The following is a 19,487-nucleotide window of genomic DNA, read 5'->3' as shown; positions in this document are numbered from 1 at the left end:
GAGAGAGAGAGAGAGAGAGAGAGAGAGAGAGAGAGAGAGAGAGGAGTAAGGAGGGAAAGGAGAGGGGAGAGAGAAGAGAAAAGGAGAAAGCGAAGGCGAGGAGGGGGAGGGGAGAGAAGACAGGAGAGGAGAAGGGTAAAGGGAAAGAAGAGGAGAGAAGGAAATGGGGGAAGAGGGGAGAAGGGAGAGAGATGAGGGAGAAAGAATATACTCCTGAACAAGAGGAAGGTTCTAATGACTGAAAAGAGACGGTGGAGAGGAAAAGGGCAGAGAACTGTCACTAGTGGCGTGTGGGTTACTTGGAGGGGCTAGAAAACCTAGAAAGGACTGTGCCCTCAGGGTGTGTGGAACTGAGCCTAGCCTTTAGTAATCCCCACCCTCCCAGATTGCCCCAAATCGGGAAGGGAGAAGGGGCATCGGCGGGAAGAAGGAAGGGAGGGGAGACGACGGGGGAGGGCCCCAGAGCACAAACTCAGTCTCTCTATCAGCATCCAGCCAGGTAACTGGCTGGCCCGGGGGCTGCTTGGTGCTGCAAGAAACGCCCTGCCACGGACCGTCGCACCACCCCCTTAGCTCTAGTCTCGCCTCCCTCCGGCCCCCTCCCAGTTCATTTCGCCCTTACACCCTGCACCCCGCCGTCTTCCCCAGACTTCGAAATCCCTGCCAGCCCGGCTTTGCTCCCTCCTCCCGAGTGCGGACTGGGGGGGCGGGGTGCAGGACGCCTTCCTCTCCGCTGCCTCATCCTCACCCCTGCAAACACTTCTTCTCTCCCCTCCTACCCGCTATGACCTACTGGCAGTGCTAGCCTTTCGGACATGCTGGTGGGAAGCGGTCAGGCCGGAATGAAGCGGCCGGCAGAGGGCTGGGACCGCAGCCGGGTTCGAGAGAGATTGCACGCCGCTCTGGCCGGCCTCCAGGAGCTCCAGGTGCTGCGGGACAAGCAGCAGGCGCTGGTGAGCGGGGCTCTAGCCATGCAGCCGGCCGCGCCGCCGCCACCGCCGCCACAGCCGCCGGTTCCCGGCCCGCCTTGGCTCCCACAGCTGCTGCCCTCAGCTCTCCCTGCGGGCGACTCGCACAGCAAGGAGCATAGGCTGGAAGCCACACTCACTGCTCTCAAGGAACAACTGGTAAGGAGAGCAAGGAAAAGAGGCAGACGGACGAAAAACCCGGAATATACAGCCTTTAAAATCATTTTGGTGGCTGTGCCGGGTTTAAATTTATTTCTATCTTGTAACATTCAGCAACAAATATTGATTGATTGATACACCATCCTCGGTTGGAATTGCTAGGTGGAGGGGCTTTTTTTTCCGGTGGGGGGAAGAAATGTGGGGTAGAGTTTATTTATTAACAGACTGCACCTTAGTATTGCCATCGCTATAGAAATAGAAAAGCAATGCGTACAGTCTCTCCAAATTGAGGTTAGTTTGTAGCACTTATAAGTGCAATAAGTAATATCAGTATAAATAATAAACAAGTAGCAATAAACACCATATATATTACGAAATTGGTTCAATACATGGTACCTTTATAATTTATGTATTTATAGATACGTCAACAATTTGTGCGGACACATACACGATTCTTTCTATGTATCATTGTTGCTGTTGTTTAGACAACGGAGCGTTTTTAATGTCCCTGTGATGGGAGAATACTTTTGATGCCCTGTTTTTTGCCCCGTTTTGCTTGTCAAATGACATGCACTGGATGCAACTGGTATATCACGCTGGTGCATTGAAGCTCGACAGACTGTGCCTGACTGCAAAGTGCTAAAGCTAGCTTTGGGTTGAATATTGTGAAATCAGAACTGCGTGCATGTTTTGAATGGGGGTCCATAATTAAACATGACCACTGGATTATCTTAACTGTGAAAACGTCAGTTTTGGGAGAGATTGTAAAATCCAATATTCAGAAGAGTTTATAATTATGAGAGTATTTCATTTTCTTTTTGAAATTGTTTTTGTAGTCAATATATTTGGCTTTCTCATGGTGCTATAGTGTTTTTGTATTCTGAGATACTTCAGTTAATACATTCCTTACATTTAGCTTTGTGTAACTCCTTTAGATACAAGTTCTTATAAATTGGAACAGAGACTTTTAAATGTCATCAATAGTGCACCTGTTGTTTTTTATCAATTAATATAATTCTTTGTTCTTCATGTAGATTAAAAAAAACTTATATTGACACTTTTTAAAAAGCCCTTTATTCTGTTTGTTAGCTTTTAAGAAATCCTATTTAGAGGCTGCTAGGTAGGTTTTTTTAAGAGGAATATTCTATTGATCACAATATAAGGAATATGGGACCATTTATTTTCATGACAGCACTGATTTTCTGCCTCAGGGAGGGGAGAAAGTTTGGGAAAGAGAATCTGAACTGCAAAATGTCAAAATAAGTGTCAAAAATTGTTTCTATATGTAGTTAAAGGAATATTCTACTGTAATAAGGATGAGACTGCAATAATATGCAGTAACTTGGTGACTTGTTTACTTGAGGAATTAGCACTAAATCCAATCTCACTGCATCTTCCAGTGGCTGTGGAAGCTATTATACATAATTGAGGCAATAAGAGGTTTTTGTCATTTGGCCTAGGGTCATAGCTTTGAGAGGAACTTAGAAACAGAACCTAGACATCTTAACTATTTGGTTCATTGTTCTACCATTAAGTTAGCAGCTGGTATTGCTGGGCTATAGTGTGCTGCATACCCCATTCACTGTAAATGTCATGCTCTTATTTCTATAGCCTTTGTCATTGTTGACATAGCCTATTCTGAGTATGGCATTCATTGGAGTGAGTTTTGGTGGGAGGTAGCCTGGAAGTCAATTTTAATTTATGTTTAGTTTTTGTCGAGGTATACAGTAGCCTGAATATAAATTTTGGCCAGGTATACAGTAGCCTGAATATAAATATTGTATCTATAATAGGAAGGAGCTGTTGAGATGGTAACCTGAATTGTTCTGTCAAGGAGGCAAGAAATACAGCTGATGACTTGGTTTAAATAATATACAAATCAAACTTGTAACTACTCAGCCTCTAATTACAAGTAGCCTTTCGGAACAGATCAAACAAGTTTTCTTTTTTCTTTTTCTTTTTTTAATATGGGAACCAGAAGAAACACGTAGGCTTCTGTCTTGCAACTTTGTTCTTGGAATGGATTATATGATCAAAAGAGAAGAATAATTGAATTTGTGTAACATCAGCCCAGCATTTAACACGTCTATATTTTCATGCAAGGGGAAAATTAGGATTGATATTAGTTTCAGAAAGAAGATTCCTCAAAAAGCTTTTTCCCCCCTCTCTTGAGAACACTGGCAATTACACACTTCAGTAACTTAAAGTTAATTCAGAGCTTCTCCCCCACCTCCACACTGGTGTTAAGCTTGGTCATCAGTTTTCAATCAGGTGTGAAGGCAAAGGAATATTTCTTTAACTAGTGGCAGCTTTATTCCATAGACACTTCCAAGTGAAAATTAGCTTTACTATTCCAGAGCACTTTAAAAACAATTTGGAAAACAGCAGTAGCATGTTAATTAACATTTTTTAAATATGCTTTGCCCTAGATTATTGCATTATTTTTTCCATTTCTTATCATTAGCAATTTTAAATAAGGACATCCATTTTTATCAATGTAAATATGACACAGGGGAGCAAGAGAAGGGTCAAATGTCCTTGGTCTTCTTGAGGTTTCCAGTCTAATGGAAATGCCTCTGACCCTTAAATCAAAGCCATCTAGGAGTAGATAGTTGATATCTTCTAAAGTGAATCAATATTCATTGTAAACTGGGTGGTATTCCTTCTCTATCTCTGTTTTTGTTTTTAACAAAGTTAAATTCACTTGGAAGAAAGCAGGGAGCCTTGAAATGCATTGAAGAATATAGTTAGGAAATTATTTCTTTCACCAGTAGGTGCTGCTGGAGTCAATGCTGCATGGTCCAAAGCTTCCTAAAAGGTTATAGGGTCTTTGCTGCCCTTTGTGGATTTTACTGAAATTGACTTTGCATGTCCTGTCTTGTTGCTGGTAGCAAATACAATAGCTCAGTTTCATAGACAGGCTCAAACTTCTACTTTTGCTGCAGCAAGCTAGCAGCCTGATTTTGTAACTAAAAACTTAGTACTAGGAATGCTCTTATTCTAATCCCTGTAGTGCTTTTATGCTTTAGTCTGTGGTCACAGTTACTTTTCTGTGAGTGTCACTGATGATACATTTGTTTGGATATTTACTCTCTTTTCTCAAAATTTTACAGAATGTTTTCATAGCAATGATGTCTACATTTTTGAATCATAGAGACAGATTTATTATCCAGCTTCCCAGATGGGGAGCTGAGGCCAGAAAAGTTAAAGGAATTGATCAAGGTCACCCAGTGAGACACCATAGTTTGCATTTGGTATGTAAGTCTTGTCACTCTCTAGCATATTTTCAATCAGACTGCACTGTTTCTCAAACTTTTTAGGGTAGGTTGCCTTCCTACCCAGATGCAGTTAGTACTCTGTCTAGGGAAGGTTGAGGCAAAATTCAGAATTAATATGTGGAAAATGAAATGTGAAGTATGTTTCATTTTCATTCTTTCTTGCCCATCAAAGAAAAAAGACAAGGCCATTGTCACCTCCTATTAGATGTGGATTTTTAAAATATTCATGTTAGCCTTGTTTCCAAGCTTTCTTTCAATACAACAAATACTTTGCTTATCACAGGCAAGAAGATACTATATCCTTAATATAGCACTAAGTATCAAAGTATGTAAAGTTAAATAAAGAAGAAAATTTTACATAAATAACTAAGATATGAGAAAAGTAGACATCAATACTTCTGTAGAATAGATATAAGAAACTTGGGAGAGAGAAGGATCAGAGCTGATGAAGTTACAGAAATCTTCATAGAAGAGGCAGAAATTTAGGAAGGGAAAAACTTCAACAGGTAGAAATTGGACAAAATTGTTCCAGTCATGAGGGATGGACACAAGAAAGAGCAGAGTAGCAATAAGGTTCAGAGAAAATTGATATACAGATAAAAGAGTACTATGAGAGAGATAGATGTTTGGACCAGTGGAACTGGAGTCAGGAATACCTGAGTTAGATACTTCCTTGCTATATGATCCTAGGCAAGTCACTTACCCCAGTCAGCTTTATTTCCCTCATCTGCAAAATGGAAACAATAGCACCTACTTCTTAGGATTGTTGTGAGGCTCAAAGGAAATAATTTATGTAAAATACTTTGCATGCCTTAAAGTAATATATAAATGTGAGTCAATATGATAAAAGACTAGTATGGGAATTAGCCTTATTATGGAGGGTCTTGAATTCTAGAATTGAAAACTTAAGTATGTTCAATTGGCAGTAGGAAGGCACTGAAGGTATTTGAATAGAGGAATCATATGACCAGAAGAGGTGCATTAATTTTGACAGTAATGTTTAGTATGGATCTGAAGATAAATGAGATCAGAGATATGGGGACTGATTAGAAGAAGACTGTTAAGGTAAAAGAAGTGAGAGCATGAATTAGTTTGATAGCTAATGAATGGAAATGACAGTATTATGAATAAAAATAGGAAACTTTAGTAGGGGGAGTGCAGTTTTTGGAAGGGATCATGGTATAATGTATTATCAAAGAATCTGGATTTGAATCCTGATACTGTTACCTACCACCAGTATGACCTTAAGGGAGTCACTTAAATTCCTTGAACTTCAATTCCTTGTATGAAAAAATGTAATGATTAGACTAGATGGCCTCTAAAGTCAATTCCAGCCTAAATATATGATACTAAGATTTTAGGTGAGGATGGCTCTGGGAGAGAAAGGAATATAAATATATACAAGAAGGACCGAAGAAAATGTTAATTAAATCTTCTTCATTAAGGGAAGAAAAGTAGATGGTAAAGAATACACATAAAATCATAGATGTTTCTTAGGGGCCACCTAATTCTAGAGGTGAGGAAATCAAAGACAAGAAAGGTTAAGGTTAAATATTTGTCCTATATCTCACTGGTACTAAGCATTAAAGACATTATTTGAATCTAGGTCCTTTGGCTTCTCTTCTCACTCCTACAAAATATTGTAAAAAAAAGTATCTTGAGGGGCTATTAAGTGGCACAGTGTGTCAGGCATGGAGTAGGAGGACATGAGTTCAAATGTGGCGCCAGAGACTTTCTAGATGTGTGATCCTGGGCAAGTCACCTAATCCCAATTGCCTAGCCCTTGCCAATTTTCAATTTTAGGATTTTTAAAAAAATGTATCTTTAGTAACATGTGGTCAGGCACCTATGTAGGCAAACGAAGTGGGCAATTGAAATAATAGCTCTGTGGTAGTGCAGACATCATCATAATTGCTGTTATAAAGAAAAAAAAAGATGACTTGAGTTATCCATATTCTCTCCCAATAGTAACAAAATTTGTTTTCTGTTATTTATTTAGCTTCTAGCACATTTTTTCCGGCACATAGTAGGTGCTTAATAAATGTTTATTGGTTGAGTATTCTTTCTCTTTAAAAAAAATCTTGCCTTCTGTCTTAGAATTACTACTAAGTATCAGTTCCAAGGCAGAAAAAAGGGTAAGGGCTAGGCCATTGGGATTAAGTGACTTGCCCAGAGTCACACAGCTAGGAAGTGTCTGAGACTAAATTTGAACCCAGGTCCTCCTGACTCCACTGAACCACCTATCTACCCCTATCGAGTATTTTCAATACTGATAGCCGACACATAGTAAAACAGTATCTTCCTTCCAATTGTGTGACAACATAATTGAGCTTGACATCAGGATTTGCTGTTGTGGGAGATGGGAGAGGAGAATGAGGGGGCTTTCTGTAATGGCTGGATCCTATATATGAATCATTTGAGCCATCTACCCATTAGTTTAAAAAAAAAGCTTGTTGCTAAGAAAGGAGTTAATGAACAGCACAGAGACATAAAAACCTCATGGTAAGGGACAATACGAAGGGTTAACGAGGATGCTGTAAATCATGAATGTTGGTTAAAGTGCTATAAAAGTGCAGGCAGGACCCGAGGATGTAATAAATAATCTGTGAATACCTGAGAGCCTAGTTGTAGATTTTGTGGCCCCCTTCCATTAATCAGAAACCACAGTCTAAAGATCTGGCTGGCCAAACATTAATCACAAAGCAATTAATTTGGAGGGGGGAGAGATCTATTTCTTTCTGGGGAAGGACCCAGTATTGGAGAGGCATTTGGAGCTTTTTTTTTTTCTCTTCTCCTAAAAACAAAAAGGAAATCATGCTTTCGAAGTAGAAAGATAAAATAAAGTAGTAAGTAATTTAAAATTAAAGAGGGAAAGGTTAACAAAAAACTCAGGTTTCTTGGTCCTATAGATTTCATTTTATGACAGGAAGAGAAAAAAATCGCCTGTTTTGTTGGGAAGTGCTTACAAATTCTTTTTGTCTGACTGAATTTAACTACCTTTTTGTACATTAAAAAGCAACAAAGAAACTTGCACCTGTTGTCTCCCTAGTGATGGTGGTGGCTCTAAGGCAGGATTTAGAGTCCAGAAGGAGCTTTGTAATCTCAACTAATTTAGGTTGTTTTGGGGAGATACAATTTGGTGCTTAGACTAGATAAGAAGAAAGCTCTCACTTTCAAGGATGAAAGGGGGTTTCCAGTTTTCTTTATGATGTGACTATACATTAGACAGTCAATGCTGCTGACATAATTTTTATAAAGACAACCCTAAAAGTGCTTCATACTGGAAGAAGACCTAGTATTTGGGCAAAGGAATGGAAGCACCTGGTGAGAGCTTATTTGAAGGAAAAAGGGTTTTTCACATTGGGGTGTGTGTGTGTGTGTGTGTGTGTGTGTGAGAGAGAGAGAGAGAGAGAGAGAGAGAGAGAGAGAGAGAGAGAGATAGAGAGAGAGAGAGAGAGAGAGAGAGAATGAGAATACATATGCACTTATTCATAAGCAAACACATTTTTTTCCCCTTAAATTTGTAGTGAAGCTGTGTTGGAGTAAATATTGTAGATAATTCAAAATTTTTTAAAACTAGCCTAGTGATTTTACTTGTATAAGATTCCTAGTAAGGGACTTCTGTTATCAATACCCCAAAGTACTTTCTCTGCATTTATAATATTGGAGAGTTGCCTGGGGCACTAAGAGATTAAGTAATCTGCCCTTAAATCACTGACAATTTGTGGCATAGATAGTCCTTGAACCTGGGTCTTCCTGATTCTAAGACCAGTTTATGCTTCCCCTCATGGAGATACTTTTTCTATCAGTTTTTTATATTGATTTAAAATTTTACATTTTGAGTATATTCTTTCCTCCAATTCAATTAAACAGATATTTATTATCACTCAATCAATAAACATATATTAAGCATCTCCTTTATACCAGGCATTATTCTAAGTGATAAAAAGAGTCAAAATATATTCCTTGTCTTCAAGAAACTCATACAGTGCAAGATCTAGGCTTTAGGTGCTGGAGACTCAAAAGACCAAAAAATGGGAGAATCTAGAAAAAAAAATCTGGCCTTTCCCTCTAGACACATATAGTCTCCTGAGAGATCATATATCATGTCTGCAAAAAAGTAAACAATATAATTTGAAGAAGATAATTCTAATACGTAGTCCCAAAAAAACTCCCAACAATGTTTTGATATTTAAATTCTTGTTTTATCTCTTCTATAATTAGGATGGGATGAGAGATATGATCAGGGAAGGCTTCAGAGTAGTTGACACTTAGAGGTAGAGTTGAAGAGAGAGTCCATTCCAAGAGTGGAGAATGGACTTTTTAGAGCAAAAGCACTGCTAAAGAGGAAGCTGGCATGTCAAAGGTCAGCAAGTAGTTCAGATGGTCTGGAGAAAAGCATGTATAAAGAATGATGTGAAATGCAAATAAAACGGAAGCCTAGAATCTGACTAGGAAAAGCCTTAAGTGCCAGACTAAGGAGTTTGTATTTTATCAAGGAGGCCATACAGAACTCTGTGCCCTCTGAAAATAAAAAAAAAAAAAAGAAAAAAGTTGAGAGCTGTGTGGACGATGGATTGAAGAAAAGAAAAGGATGAACACAATTAGGACCCTACTTCAAGAGAGAAATGATAAGATCTTGAACTAGGTTTGTGATCATGGTAATAGAGGAAATCCACAAGACTTGACAAACTTGTGCCTTGTGGGCAGGATGAAGAAAGGGGAAGAGATATAGCTTACTCTAAGACTATAAACTTAATAACTAGAAGAATGGTGGTTTTCTCTCTATAGCAATTGAGCATACATTTAAGGAACAAGATGAAAAGAAGTGGTTGGATTTGCAATTAAGAACCTAGTTTTGAATCTTGATACAACCATTTTACTCTTTGAGTAACCTTGGGCTGGTCCATTGAGCTCAGAGCCTTATTTTCGTCATCTATGAAATAGAAAAAAAGTTGGTTTAAAAGACTTCCAAGGTTTCTCCTATATAAATTTATAATTCTGCATTGAATCTGAGATACCAATAGATTTCCTGGTGGAGATGCCCTTAGAGGCAATATGACTGGACTCCTGGTAAGAGATTTTGTTGTTCAGATGTGTCCAACTATTCTTGACCCTATTTCAGGTTTTCTTAACAAAGATCCCTGAGTGGTTTGCCCTTTCCTTCTCTAGCTTATTTTACAGAAAAGAAAACTGAGGTAAACAAGGTTAAGTGACTTACCCTGGGTCACATAGCCAGTGTCTAAGATTTGTACTCAGGAAGATTAACCTTCCTGACTCCAAGTCCAGTGCCCTATTTAATGGGTCCCCTATCTGGCCCAGGTAAGAAATTAAGGCTAGATATTGTGGAATCTGGAGTCTTTTGCATGAAGACAACTAGTAAACCTTTGGAAATAGATAGACTAACTAAAGGAGAAATTATGGAGAGAGGCGGAAATATAGAGACATAAAGAAAAGGTACTAGGATAAAGCCTACTCTTAGAAGTCAAGTGATCCAACTAACTACTGTTTGGTTACCTCATCATAGCGGAAGCAAGACCTTGAGAATAGCTTCTCAAAAGCAATGCTATCAGACTGCTCAACATTGGCAGGTCCTGCCAAGATGAAATGTCTCAGAGGACATTTAAGGATTAGCCTAGGAAAATTCCAGAGGTGTATATTTTCTGAAAGCTAGGGACAAAGTGACAAATTTTTTTAGCTCAAGGGACTCAGGAAGTCATTTTCTAAAATATAAAACGCTTGCTATCTATAATAGTGAGAGGAGTGCCAACATAAATGAAATCACCAGTTTTTGAGTATAAACATAAATCAGCATGGTATGGTAGAGAGCTGGCCTAGAAAGACCTGTATTCAATCTCATCTCATGGTTTATTGTCTGTGTAACCCTGGATAACTTTCTTAACTTGTCAGTTGTCCAGGCAACTGTCCAAGGCTAATTTGCTGCATTTCCTCACTGAGTTGCCTGTTCCATTGGAATTGTTGCTTTGGGCAAAGGCAAACAAAAAGAATGCTTTGGAATTCAGATTCTCATTTCGATTCTCTTATGGTTCTTTATTTCTTTACCCCCTCACCTCTTAGTCACGTTTAAGGAGACAAGATGTTGGCCTGAAAACTCATTTGGATCAACTGGATCAACAGATAAGTGAACTGAAATTGGATGTAAACAAGACGTCCAGTGAAAACCTTGATAGCGACAGCAGACCCAGTTCAGGTAAGGCCCCAGGAATGTAATCTTAGGGAAACAGCCATTAAAATCGTACTAGCTCCACTCTTAGGGAAAAGAGATGTAATGTTTTCATAAACTTCCCTTTACTATCACCATTAGCCATGATAATCTGACCAATAAGTCACCTACTTACTATGTACCACGTACTATGCTAAATGCTATAGATACAAAGAAAAGTGAAAAATACGTCCTGCTCTCAGGGAGCTCATAATCTAATGGGGAAAGACAGCATATAAAAAGGAGGTGAAAAAAGATGGGTTAGGCAGTTGGAGGTGAAGCCCAGAGGAATGAAGAATCAAACCTGGTGGGAAATGATTGTCCTCGGTACCTTCTTTAAATGGAGAATCTGGGAGGAGTTCTCTACCCTTCACCCTCACCACTGGGCGGGGAAAGGGGAAGGGAGTACAGTGGAAGTATGGATTTTATGTCTGAGGATGAGATCTATTGGTGAATGTTTTCAAAATGCAAAGAATAACTTTTCATCATTAGCAAAATTTTGTATATTAAGCCATATGCTTCAGAGTCAGAATGGTGTTGAACTGGATTTTTAAAATAATTTGTAAAATGTATTTTAATTCAAGGACTCTGGATTTAGAAATCAGGGGCCTTGAATTCAATCTTGGCTATATTCTTTACTACTTATATGATACTTATCAAGTTATTTCAGCACTCGACTTTTTTCAGCAAAAAAAAAAAAATGAAGGGAGTTGGGTCACAATGATCTTTGAAGACCTTTCTCATTTTAAATCCTGTGATCATCTGTTTAAAGAACTGTTCCTGCAACAGGGCAACCATTTTGTTAACATTTTATTGACTACTTTATTTACCACAAAGAATTTTCTAAAACTTCTCTTCTTTCCTCAAACCCCCAGTTCTATCTCTTCTCTCTTTATTCCCCACAGATGATCTTGTTTCCTATTTTATTGAGTTGACTGACCTATCCTTAATTACCTTCTTCCACTAGGGGAGTATCCTCTACTTTTCTTCCAACCTTATAATAAAAGATTCCTTCCTTGTAAACAAGGCTAAACCCTCTATATTTTTCCTCTCTATCTCCTATAGGATTTTGTTTCATCCCCTCTCTGAATACATCGTTTGTTTTTTTCTTTTCTATTGACCATTTCCTTTTAACCTATAAATTTTTTGAGGTCTGAATCATCTGCTACCCTGTCAAGCTATCATCATATCTTTTTCCACCTTCACTGCAAAACTTCTAGAAAGAGTAGTTTATAATTGTTGCTTATGTTTTATTATTACTCATGCATGCATTTGTCATTGCTTTGCAGTCTAGCTTGCTTTGATATTATTTATTGAAAATTCCCTAACCCCTAATGATTTCCTTTAGCTAAATTCAATTTTTTCCATGGTTATCTCTAACCATTATAGCTTTCAATATTATCTCATCAAAACAATAATACCCTTTCCTCTCTTGTTTTCTCTAAACACTATACTCTTAACATACAAATAACAATATATTCTATTCCTTTTCTGATATTTTTTCTTGCTTCTTCATCTTCCTCTTGCATCTTCAACATAAGTATGACTCAAGGTTCTGTCCTTGGCCCTTGCCAATTCACTCTAAAGTTTCTACCTTGATCTTCACTGTTCCCATGGTTCCTCACCTTGACTACCAAATGCATACATTCATAATGCTCATTCTTTGAATTAACTCTAGTTATTCAATTCCATCTGCTTACCTCTTTATCTGGACACCCTACCAACACTTCAAACTCAACATGTCTTGGATTAAACTCATCATTTTCCTCACTAAACCCTGAGACATCCAGCAACCCAGGCTCAAAATGTAGGCATTATTTTTGGTACTTTCCTCTTCCTTATCTACTCCTACATATACTCACATATGATATTATGCAAAGTCTTATTGATGCTAACTTTATGAAATCTCTCACATCTGTTGCTTCTTCACTATATATCCCACTGTAATCTAAGTTTAAGTCCTTATCAGTTCTCTCCAAGACCCTTGGATAGCCTGTTCTCTGTCCTCCCAAAATCCAGTCTCATTACCATGTTCAGCTTACCCTTCACAAAACTATCAAAATAATCTTCCTAACTGACTGTTCTGGCCCTATTAGCATTATTGTTGATCAAAAACAGTCCAGCAGCAACTTGTTGTTTATGGGTTAAGAACCAAACTTCTTAAATTGGCATTTAAATATGCATAGAACCTTTGTAGTCCACTTCCAACCTGCCATTCATCCAGCCTTATTTCATATTACTCCTTTTCATGTATTCTACGTTTTAATCAGATTGAACTATGAGCTATGCCCTAATTTTGCCCTGTGGACTCCTCTGTGCATTCACACAATCTTATCTCCATGTCCATTATAAACATTGCCTTCCCCCACCTCCCTATTTATTAAAATCTTTTGATATTTTTAAGCTTAAGTCTAACACCACATCTTCCATGAAACCTTCTCTAATACTTCATCACATTTTTTCTTAGCACATCAATATATTCGGTACTCCATGTCCCCCTTAATAGATTGTAAGATTATTGAGAATAGAGATTATGCTGTTCTTTTCATTTCTGGTTCCCTAATGTCTAAGGACAGTAACTGACACTAGGGTTATTTAGAAACGTTCATTAAATTGAACTCTATGTGCTTTAATACATGAAATTCAAAAAGAAGACAGGAAAAAGTAGGGAGATGTGGCAGGTAGAAGTATGTCTGGTTGCCAGCATAGAGCTTGTGTATTCCTAGACCTCCAAAGTAATTTCATATTTTGTTTGCCCTATCCAGGCTTTTATGACCTGAGTGATGGTGGTTCCTGTTCTTTATCCAACTCCTGCACATCCGTCTACAGTGAGTCCATCTCCTCCTCTCATAGCAGCCTGCTTCCTGGCATCCAGACCCCTAAAGTCAGGCTCAGTATCTTCGACTACCGTCCCAAGTCAGCTGATGAGACCACAGTGCACAGTGCCCACCTCCAACTTCAGAGAATACCTGTCAGTGAAGGTTGTTGGATCAAGGGCAGCCCAGAAAGCGAAGGTGAAACTTTGGCCAAGTTCAAGCCAAGGCCAGTTTCCACAGGTAAAGTAAAATCAAGAAATTGAAAGATCTCCCCATCCAAATGTGATTCATAAACTCATCCAGGTAGTTCATAAAAATCATCATAGTGATGTAAACATCACTATGTAATAGGGAATTGTTGAGTAATTGAAAATAATATTATTTTAGTTGATTTTAGTTTAATGTAGTTAATTTAGTTGAATATAATAATAGAATGATACAGTGAATCTTTTAGTTTGAATATAAAGATGATCACTAAAAGGACATGAAGACCTAATCTTACATTCACTGACTAAATAAATATTGCTCCATTTTTTTTTAACTAGTTTCCTAAATGGAAAAATATATCCATCTCTGGCCATTATAGTATAGCCATGATACTAGTGGAAAGCATTACTGTTGATACTCATATGGTACTATTGATGGAAAGAGCACTAGACCAGGAGTCAGAAGAACTGCTTTCTACTTCTGACCCTGATTCTTCTGAGTCATCTCACTCTAGGCAAGGCATATCACTTCTTCCATTTTTTAACCTTTACTTTCTTAGTATCAATTCTAAAACAGAAGAGCAACAAGAGCTGAACAATTGGGGTTAAGGGACACATAACTAGGAAATGTCTGAGGCCAGATTCAAACTCAGAGCCTCCTGACTCCAGCCCTAGCACTCTATCCACTGTGCTACTTAACTTCCCCTCCTAGTGCATATTTTTTTAAGTTTCCATTCTATTTATGGAGAAGGTTCTTCCTTTGACCCATATGATTACATTAGTATGAGTATTCCTTAAGACAATTCAGGGGGCAACGATTCTGTGCCATGTATGTTGAAAACATGGTTGAAAACATGTCAGCCTCCAGAGGCCAACTGCCTCGAGATGAGCCTTCCCTCAAGCAAAGCTGGGCAGGTCATGGGGAAGAGTGCTCTAACCTGTGTTCTAATCCGCCAGCCTTCGTGTTTCACTATAATCGCTTTGGAGACCCCATGTGTCCCCTGTAAGCCAGGAGGAAGCATAAGAGTATGATTTTGGTGAAACATATAGCCAAGGTTCAAATAGCAATTCACTTCCCCCCAGGAATCAATGTTTCTTTCACATTATTTTGCGAAATACTACATGGCATGAATGCTGTACTAAATTCATTCCTTCCATCTCTTATCATTTTTGTTTGTTTCTCTTACCCCCAGGTGATCTCGAAAGAATTGTGCCTACTGATGGAGGCCTTCAGAAGATAATCACAGATCCTAAGTCCGTGTCACCCCTTTGTCATGGAACAGAAATCCTGTTCCATGTGGTGGACCCTAAGTATCAGAGTGACTTGGTCTCCAAGAGTGGCAATGACATATACCCTTACCCGAGTCCTCTGCATGCAGTGGCCTTGCAGAGCCCCCTGTTTTCTTTAACTAGAGAAACCCTAGAGACGAACAACCACTTGCCCCTTTCTAAACCCATCCTGAATATGTCAGGACCCAGCTTAATCAGGACTAAACCAATTGTAGAGGTGCCCCCTCCCGGTGGCTATATTGACAAGTTACTCCAGCTGACCCGAGACCGAGGGAAACACACAGGTGGCAGCGTGAGTGAGAGGGGTTCAGCTAAAGGCTCCATGCCCCCATCCCAGCAGAGACTCAGTATTACTTCCAGCAGCAATGGGCTGAGAGTGAACAGTGACAGTCAGCTAGAAAAGCAGGTCAACACTCCAGAAAGTAGGCAAGCTAAAGTGGGAAGGGGTCAGAGAGAAGTACCTGATGGGAACAGCATGAAAATGCAAGAAGCTGGAGAAACCCGCTTCGATACAGAACAAGCAGCCAGCCAGCCAAGCTTGGAATCCATGGCTACAAAGAGCAGCTTCCCTGATGAGGTCAGCCCTACCTCAGCTGTTCAGGAAGAGCCAGGGGGCATTGGTCTCAAGCAGGACACAGCTTCCTGCTCCCAGATGTACCAATCGCATGTCAACACGGCACCCCAAAGATCAAATGCCAAAGTCATCCTGCCGCCCAGAAAGGTGGGCAAAAAGGGGACCGGTCTCGTCACAGGTGAGTTCGTCCATGCTCAGTTTGTCCCTGGAGAAGCCCATCTGATGAAGCTGAAAGCAAGCAACCCCAAGGCAAAGGCTATGAAAGCCAAGAGAAAGAACAGCGATAAGGTGCTGAGGCTTGGGAAGCAGCAACCACTGTTAGCAGAGAGGCCACGGGGAATGCATGTAGCATCCCGACTGCCTGCAGAGTGGAGCCCTTCTCCTCGCTTTCATGGGGGAAAGAACCTGGTGAGAAGACCAACATTTGTTGGGGAGGTGACTGGTCGGTCCTGCTCTGAGTCTAGCCTCTTTCCTGTGCAATTTCACACCCCCAAAATAGTGTCCCGACCTGAACTTTATCCAACCTCCGCCCATCCTTTGTACTCTTTTGAAGCAGCTCAACTCAATCTGGTAGCCAGCGGGGGTGCCAAAAAGAAGCAGAGGAAGTGGCAATCCACTGTGGAGATCTCGGCTAAGACCCATCTGACAAGCTTTTCCACTGACCCCAGCCTAGCCCTGCCCAGGCCACCTGGGAGGAGAGCTGGCATCTTAAGGACTGTAAGCTCCAGGTCCCGGTCCAAGATTCCTAGCCACAACACTTATGCCAAAAGTGAGTCAGACCACTCGGAATACTCAGCCGAGTGCGCCTCCCTCTTCCACTCCACCATTGTGGAAACCAGTGAAGACGATGTCAGTGACTACACTGCCAACTGCTTTGGGGATAGTGAATCGGGGGACAGTGACTCAGATGGTGCCTGTAGGAGCAGTGAAAGCAGTCTCACCCTAGACTATGAAGAGGCTGTTGGGAGTGAGCTGATTTGGCCCAAGACAATTGTCCAACAACCAGTAAGGGGGCAGGCTGCCTCCAAGCCCTCTCATCACCCGGTACCCAAAATCTGCCGCATCAAGGCCTCTAAGGCCCTAAAGAAGAAGATTCGGCGATTCCAGCCAGCATCTCTAAAAGTTATGACCATGGTGTGAACTAAAATGAAAAACAAAAAATGTCCCAACAGAGACCAGATTGACTTTGGAACAAGATAGGTTGGGTTTAAAAAAAATAGCATTATTGATGGACTAAAAATGATCCCCTCTTCCCTCTTTAAAAAAAAAAAGGCCAAAGGACCTTTTACTTTGCTAATATTGGTGTAAATAGCAATGTGTGTAATTTCTTTATCTTTCCACTGGTTATCATTATACAAATATGAATTTGTGTCATCTTTCCCATTTGACTCTGTCTTCAGAAATCTTCTTTAGATAGGAAATCTCCTCAAAACCAGATGATACAACTAGGTTCTATACGGTGAATGTTGTAGCAGGAAGGTAAATGGTGAATATCATTGCCTACTCTGCTGGAATGATTCTCTGCAATGCAGTATGAAATTTCAGGACCCATTCCCACACGATTTCATCATCCAAACCAGTTTCTTTTTCCCATCTTCTAATATTTTGATCAAGTCAGGGCTCACACATTTCTCTTCAAGCCTCCTTTTACCTTGAGTTATAGGAGGGCTGCCTCAGGCTCACCCTGCTGAGGGCATATTTCTCAGTTGTGCTTGGGTACACTAGCCAAAGATTTTTATTAAGGTTTTTCTTTGTTCTCTTAAAGGAGGAAAGAGTGATTTTGAGGATAGGCATTGGAAACTGAGTTCCTGAAGCATCCATACCACTCCCCTTCTTATGCCCTGAGCAAACCTTTCTTGACTCAATCACCAAAAAAGGGAATATTTCTTTTATCTCCCCCCTGGCATGAGGAAGAGGTCAAATTCCCTATTGATGAGACATCATTTTGAGTTTACAAAGGAAAATCCATCCCAGGAGATCTAGAATCTGACTTCAATGGACAAAAGCATAAAATATATTTTTAAACAGCCTCACTGTCTTTAGTATTATTATTTTTACAAAAGTCTTTCAGTATTGGGTTTTTTTCTCTTTAGAGGTGAAGCTGGTGAGGAGATACAGGTTTTTCCATTTAAAACTTCTTGTTAAGTATCACATCATTTTGATTTTATAAAGTTTTTTCCCAGGGAGATCTTTTGGGCCACCCAGAAACCCATTGTGAGTTAGGGGAAGGAAAAAAAAAATTCGAGCAAAAGGCTAATTTGTCCAGGTCAAAAAGTGATAGAGGGCAGCTTGGGTAGCTCAGTGGAGTGAGAGTCAGGCCTAGAGACAGGGGGTCCTAGGTTCAAACCCGGCCTCAGCCACTTCCCAGCTGTGTGACCCTGGGCAAGTCACTTGACCCCCATTGCCCACCCTTACCACTCTTCCACCTATGAGACAATACACCGAAGTACAAGGGTTTAAAAAAAAAAAGTGATGGAACTGGGAATCTGCTTAGCCCTAGGCCAGATGTACACTTGACTGGAGTACTTTGAAGAATGCAGATAAGAAGACAACATTAAAATATTAGTTGATAAAGACCTCTATACCCTCTTGCTTCAGAAGTTAAATATTCATGTGGCAATTACATAGTCCCGGATGTAGTTTAAGAAGCTTAACATTTTAGAACAAAACATTTTTGTGGCAAGTAGAGGAAAGCTAATGTTTCAAATGGCAATACCAAGGAATAAGATGTTTCCTTTGGGGATAAAGTGTCTGAAAAGTATAAACATTTTAAAGGTTCAAGGGTAAGCTTTGAAGTTCAAACATTCAATCTCACAGACTGAAAGATTCACACCTTTCCTTAATGAAGTAGGCTTACCTGTGCTAATGAGTTCTTTGGCATCAACCTTCAGGAAGACAGTATTAAAAGAACTCTCTTTGGAGGGTCTTATTTTGCCTATTTTATACACAATTCCTAATCCTCACAACAGTCTTGTGACAATGCTATGATGAAACTATTATACTCACTTAGCATTTTGGAGATCTGAGGTATACTTGGCTTAAAAGATTCCCCTCCCTGCTGTCCCTACCAGAGTCATTCAGCTAAGGTAGTGTGGAACTCCTGAGAATGAGGGAGTCTATATTCTACCCTTTTCTATTCAGTGCTTGAAACCCCATTACAGGTTTTAGAATCTGGCTTCAAAATCTCATTTAACAAAGCTATTCTTTATTTTGAATATTATATATATAAAATTTTGTAATATTTTTCTCTCTCTAAAGTGTTTTACATATAATACTCTCAAATTGCTTCCTTCTCCTTATATCCTCATGATAATAAAGCATGCATATATCTTACAGGTAGAGGGACCCTTTGGATTTTAAATGACTTGCCAAGAACATAATGAATCAGAATTGAATGAAGCTAGATTTAGACTACAGTTTGGTTTTAAATTCTGAGTAGTCAGAAAGCACTATGCTGGGATTTCCTGATAAGCCTCCAATTTGATAGCATGTAGTATATTTCAGCAATGCTTAGCCTGTTTCTACCGGGTACCTGGAACAACGAAATGAACAGCTCAGAAAATTAGGAAGTAGTAGAATTTGGAAGAAATTGAGTTAGGAAAGTAAATGGTTGGTAATGGAAGGGATTTTAAAGATGAAGCCCAAACACTTCCTTTTATAAAGTTGGCAGTGATAAAACGTAATTATGGTCATAATAAAAACTAACTAGAGTAGAGAGTGATGCTAAATGTATTAGAGGGAGAAAACACATTGAAGAACTAGCAGTCCTTTTGAAGTATCAGGTATTGAGACTACCATTTACAGTCAATTTAGTTTTGGGACAAATAAGAAACAATTTTCTCAATCCCACAACTTCTTGTGCTTCTTGAAATTCCTGATGTCCACTAACAGGATTGTTATTTGTCAGCATGAGAAAGATAGGTTAATTAAATCTGTAGGGCTGATGCTTTTAAGACTAACATCATTTTTCTAG

General features: G+C 39.6%; 1 protein-coding gene across 1 annotated transcript; it reads left to right on the top strand.

Moving 5' to 3' along the window:
- The first annotated feature begins 815 nt into the window (after positions 1-815).
- Positions 816-16,839, top strand: DACT2 (dishevelled binding antagonist of beta catenin 2). Its single transcript, XM_044675805.1, has 4 exons — positions 816-1,127; positions 10,484-10,616; positions 13,394-13,684; positions 14,844-16,839. Exons 1-4 carry the CDS (start codon positions 816-818, stop codon positions 16,652-16,654), a joined length of 2,547 nt encoding a protein of 848 aa, XP_044531740.1. The 3' UTR covers positions 16,655-16,839.
- The last annotated feature ends 2,648 nt before the right edge of the window (positions 16,840-19,487 follow it).

This window comes from Gracilinanus agilis, chromosome 4 (genome assembly GCF_016433145.1).
Source record: "Gracilinanus agilis isolate LMUSP501 chromosome 4, AgileGrace, whole genome shotgun sequence".
In the NCBI taxonomy this organism is placed as follows: domain Eukaryota; kingdom Metazoa; phylum Chordata; class Mammalia; order Didelphimorphia; family Didelphidae; genus Gracilinanus; species Gracilinanus agilis.
This window is presented reverse-complemented; position numbering and strand designations above follow the sequence as displayed.

What these genes read in the sequence shown, in the direction of transcription:
- DACT2 (XM_044675805.1), top strand. Translation starts at nt 816, where the DNA reads ATGCTGGTGGGAAGCGGTCAGGCCGGAATGAAGCGGCCGGCAGAGGGC. An exon ending in CGACAGCAGACCCAGTTCAG is followed by an intron (nt 10,617 to 13,393) that starts GTAAGGCCCCAG and finishes TGCCCTATCCAG; the next exon opens with GCTTTTATGACCTGAGTGAT. An exon ending in GCCAAGGCCAGTTTCCACAG is followed by an intron (nt 13,685 to 14,843) that starts GTAAAGTAAAAT and finishes TCTTACCCCCAG; the next exon opens with GTGATCTCGAAAGAATTGTG.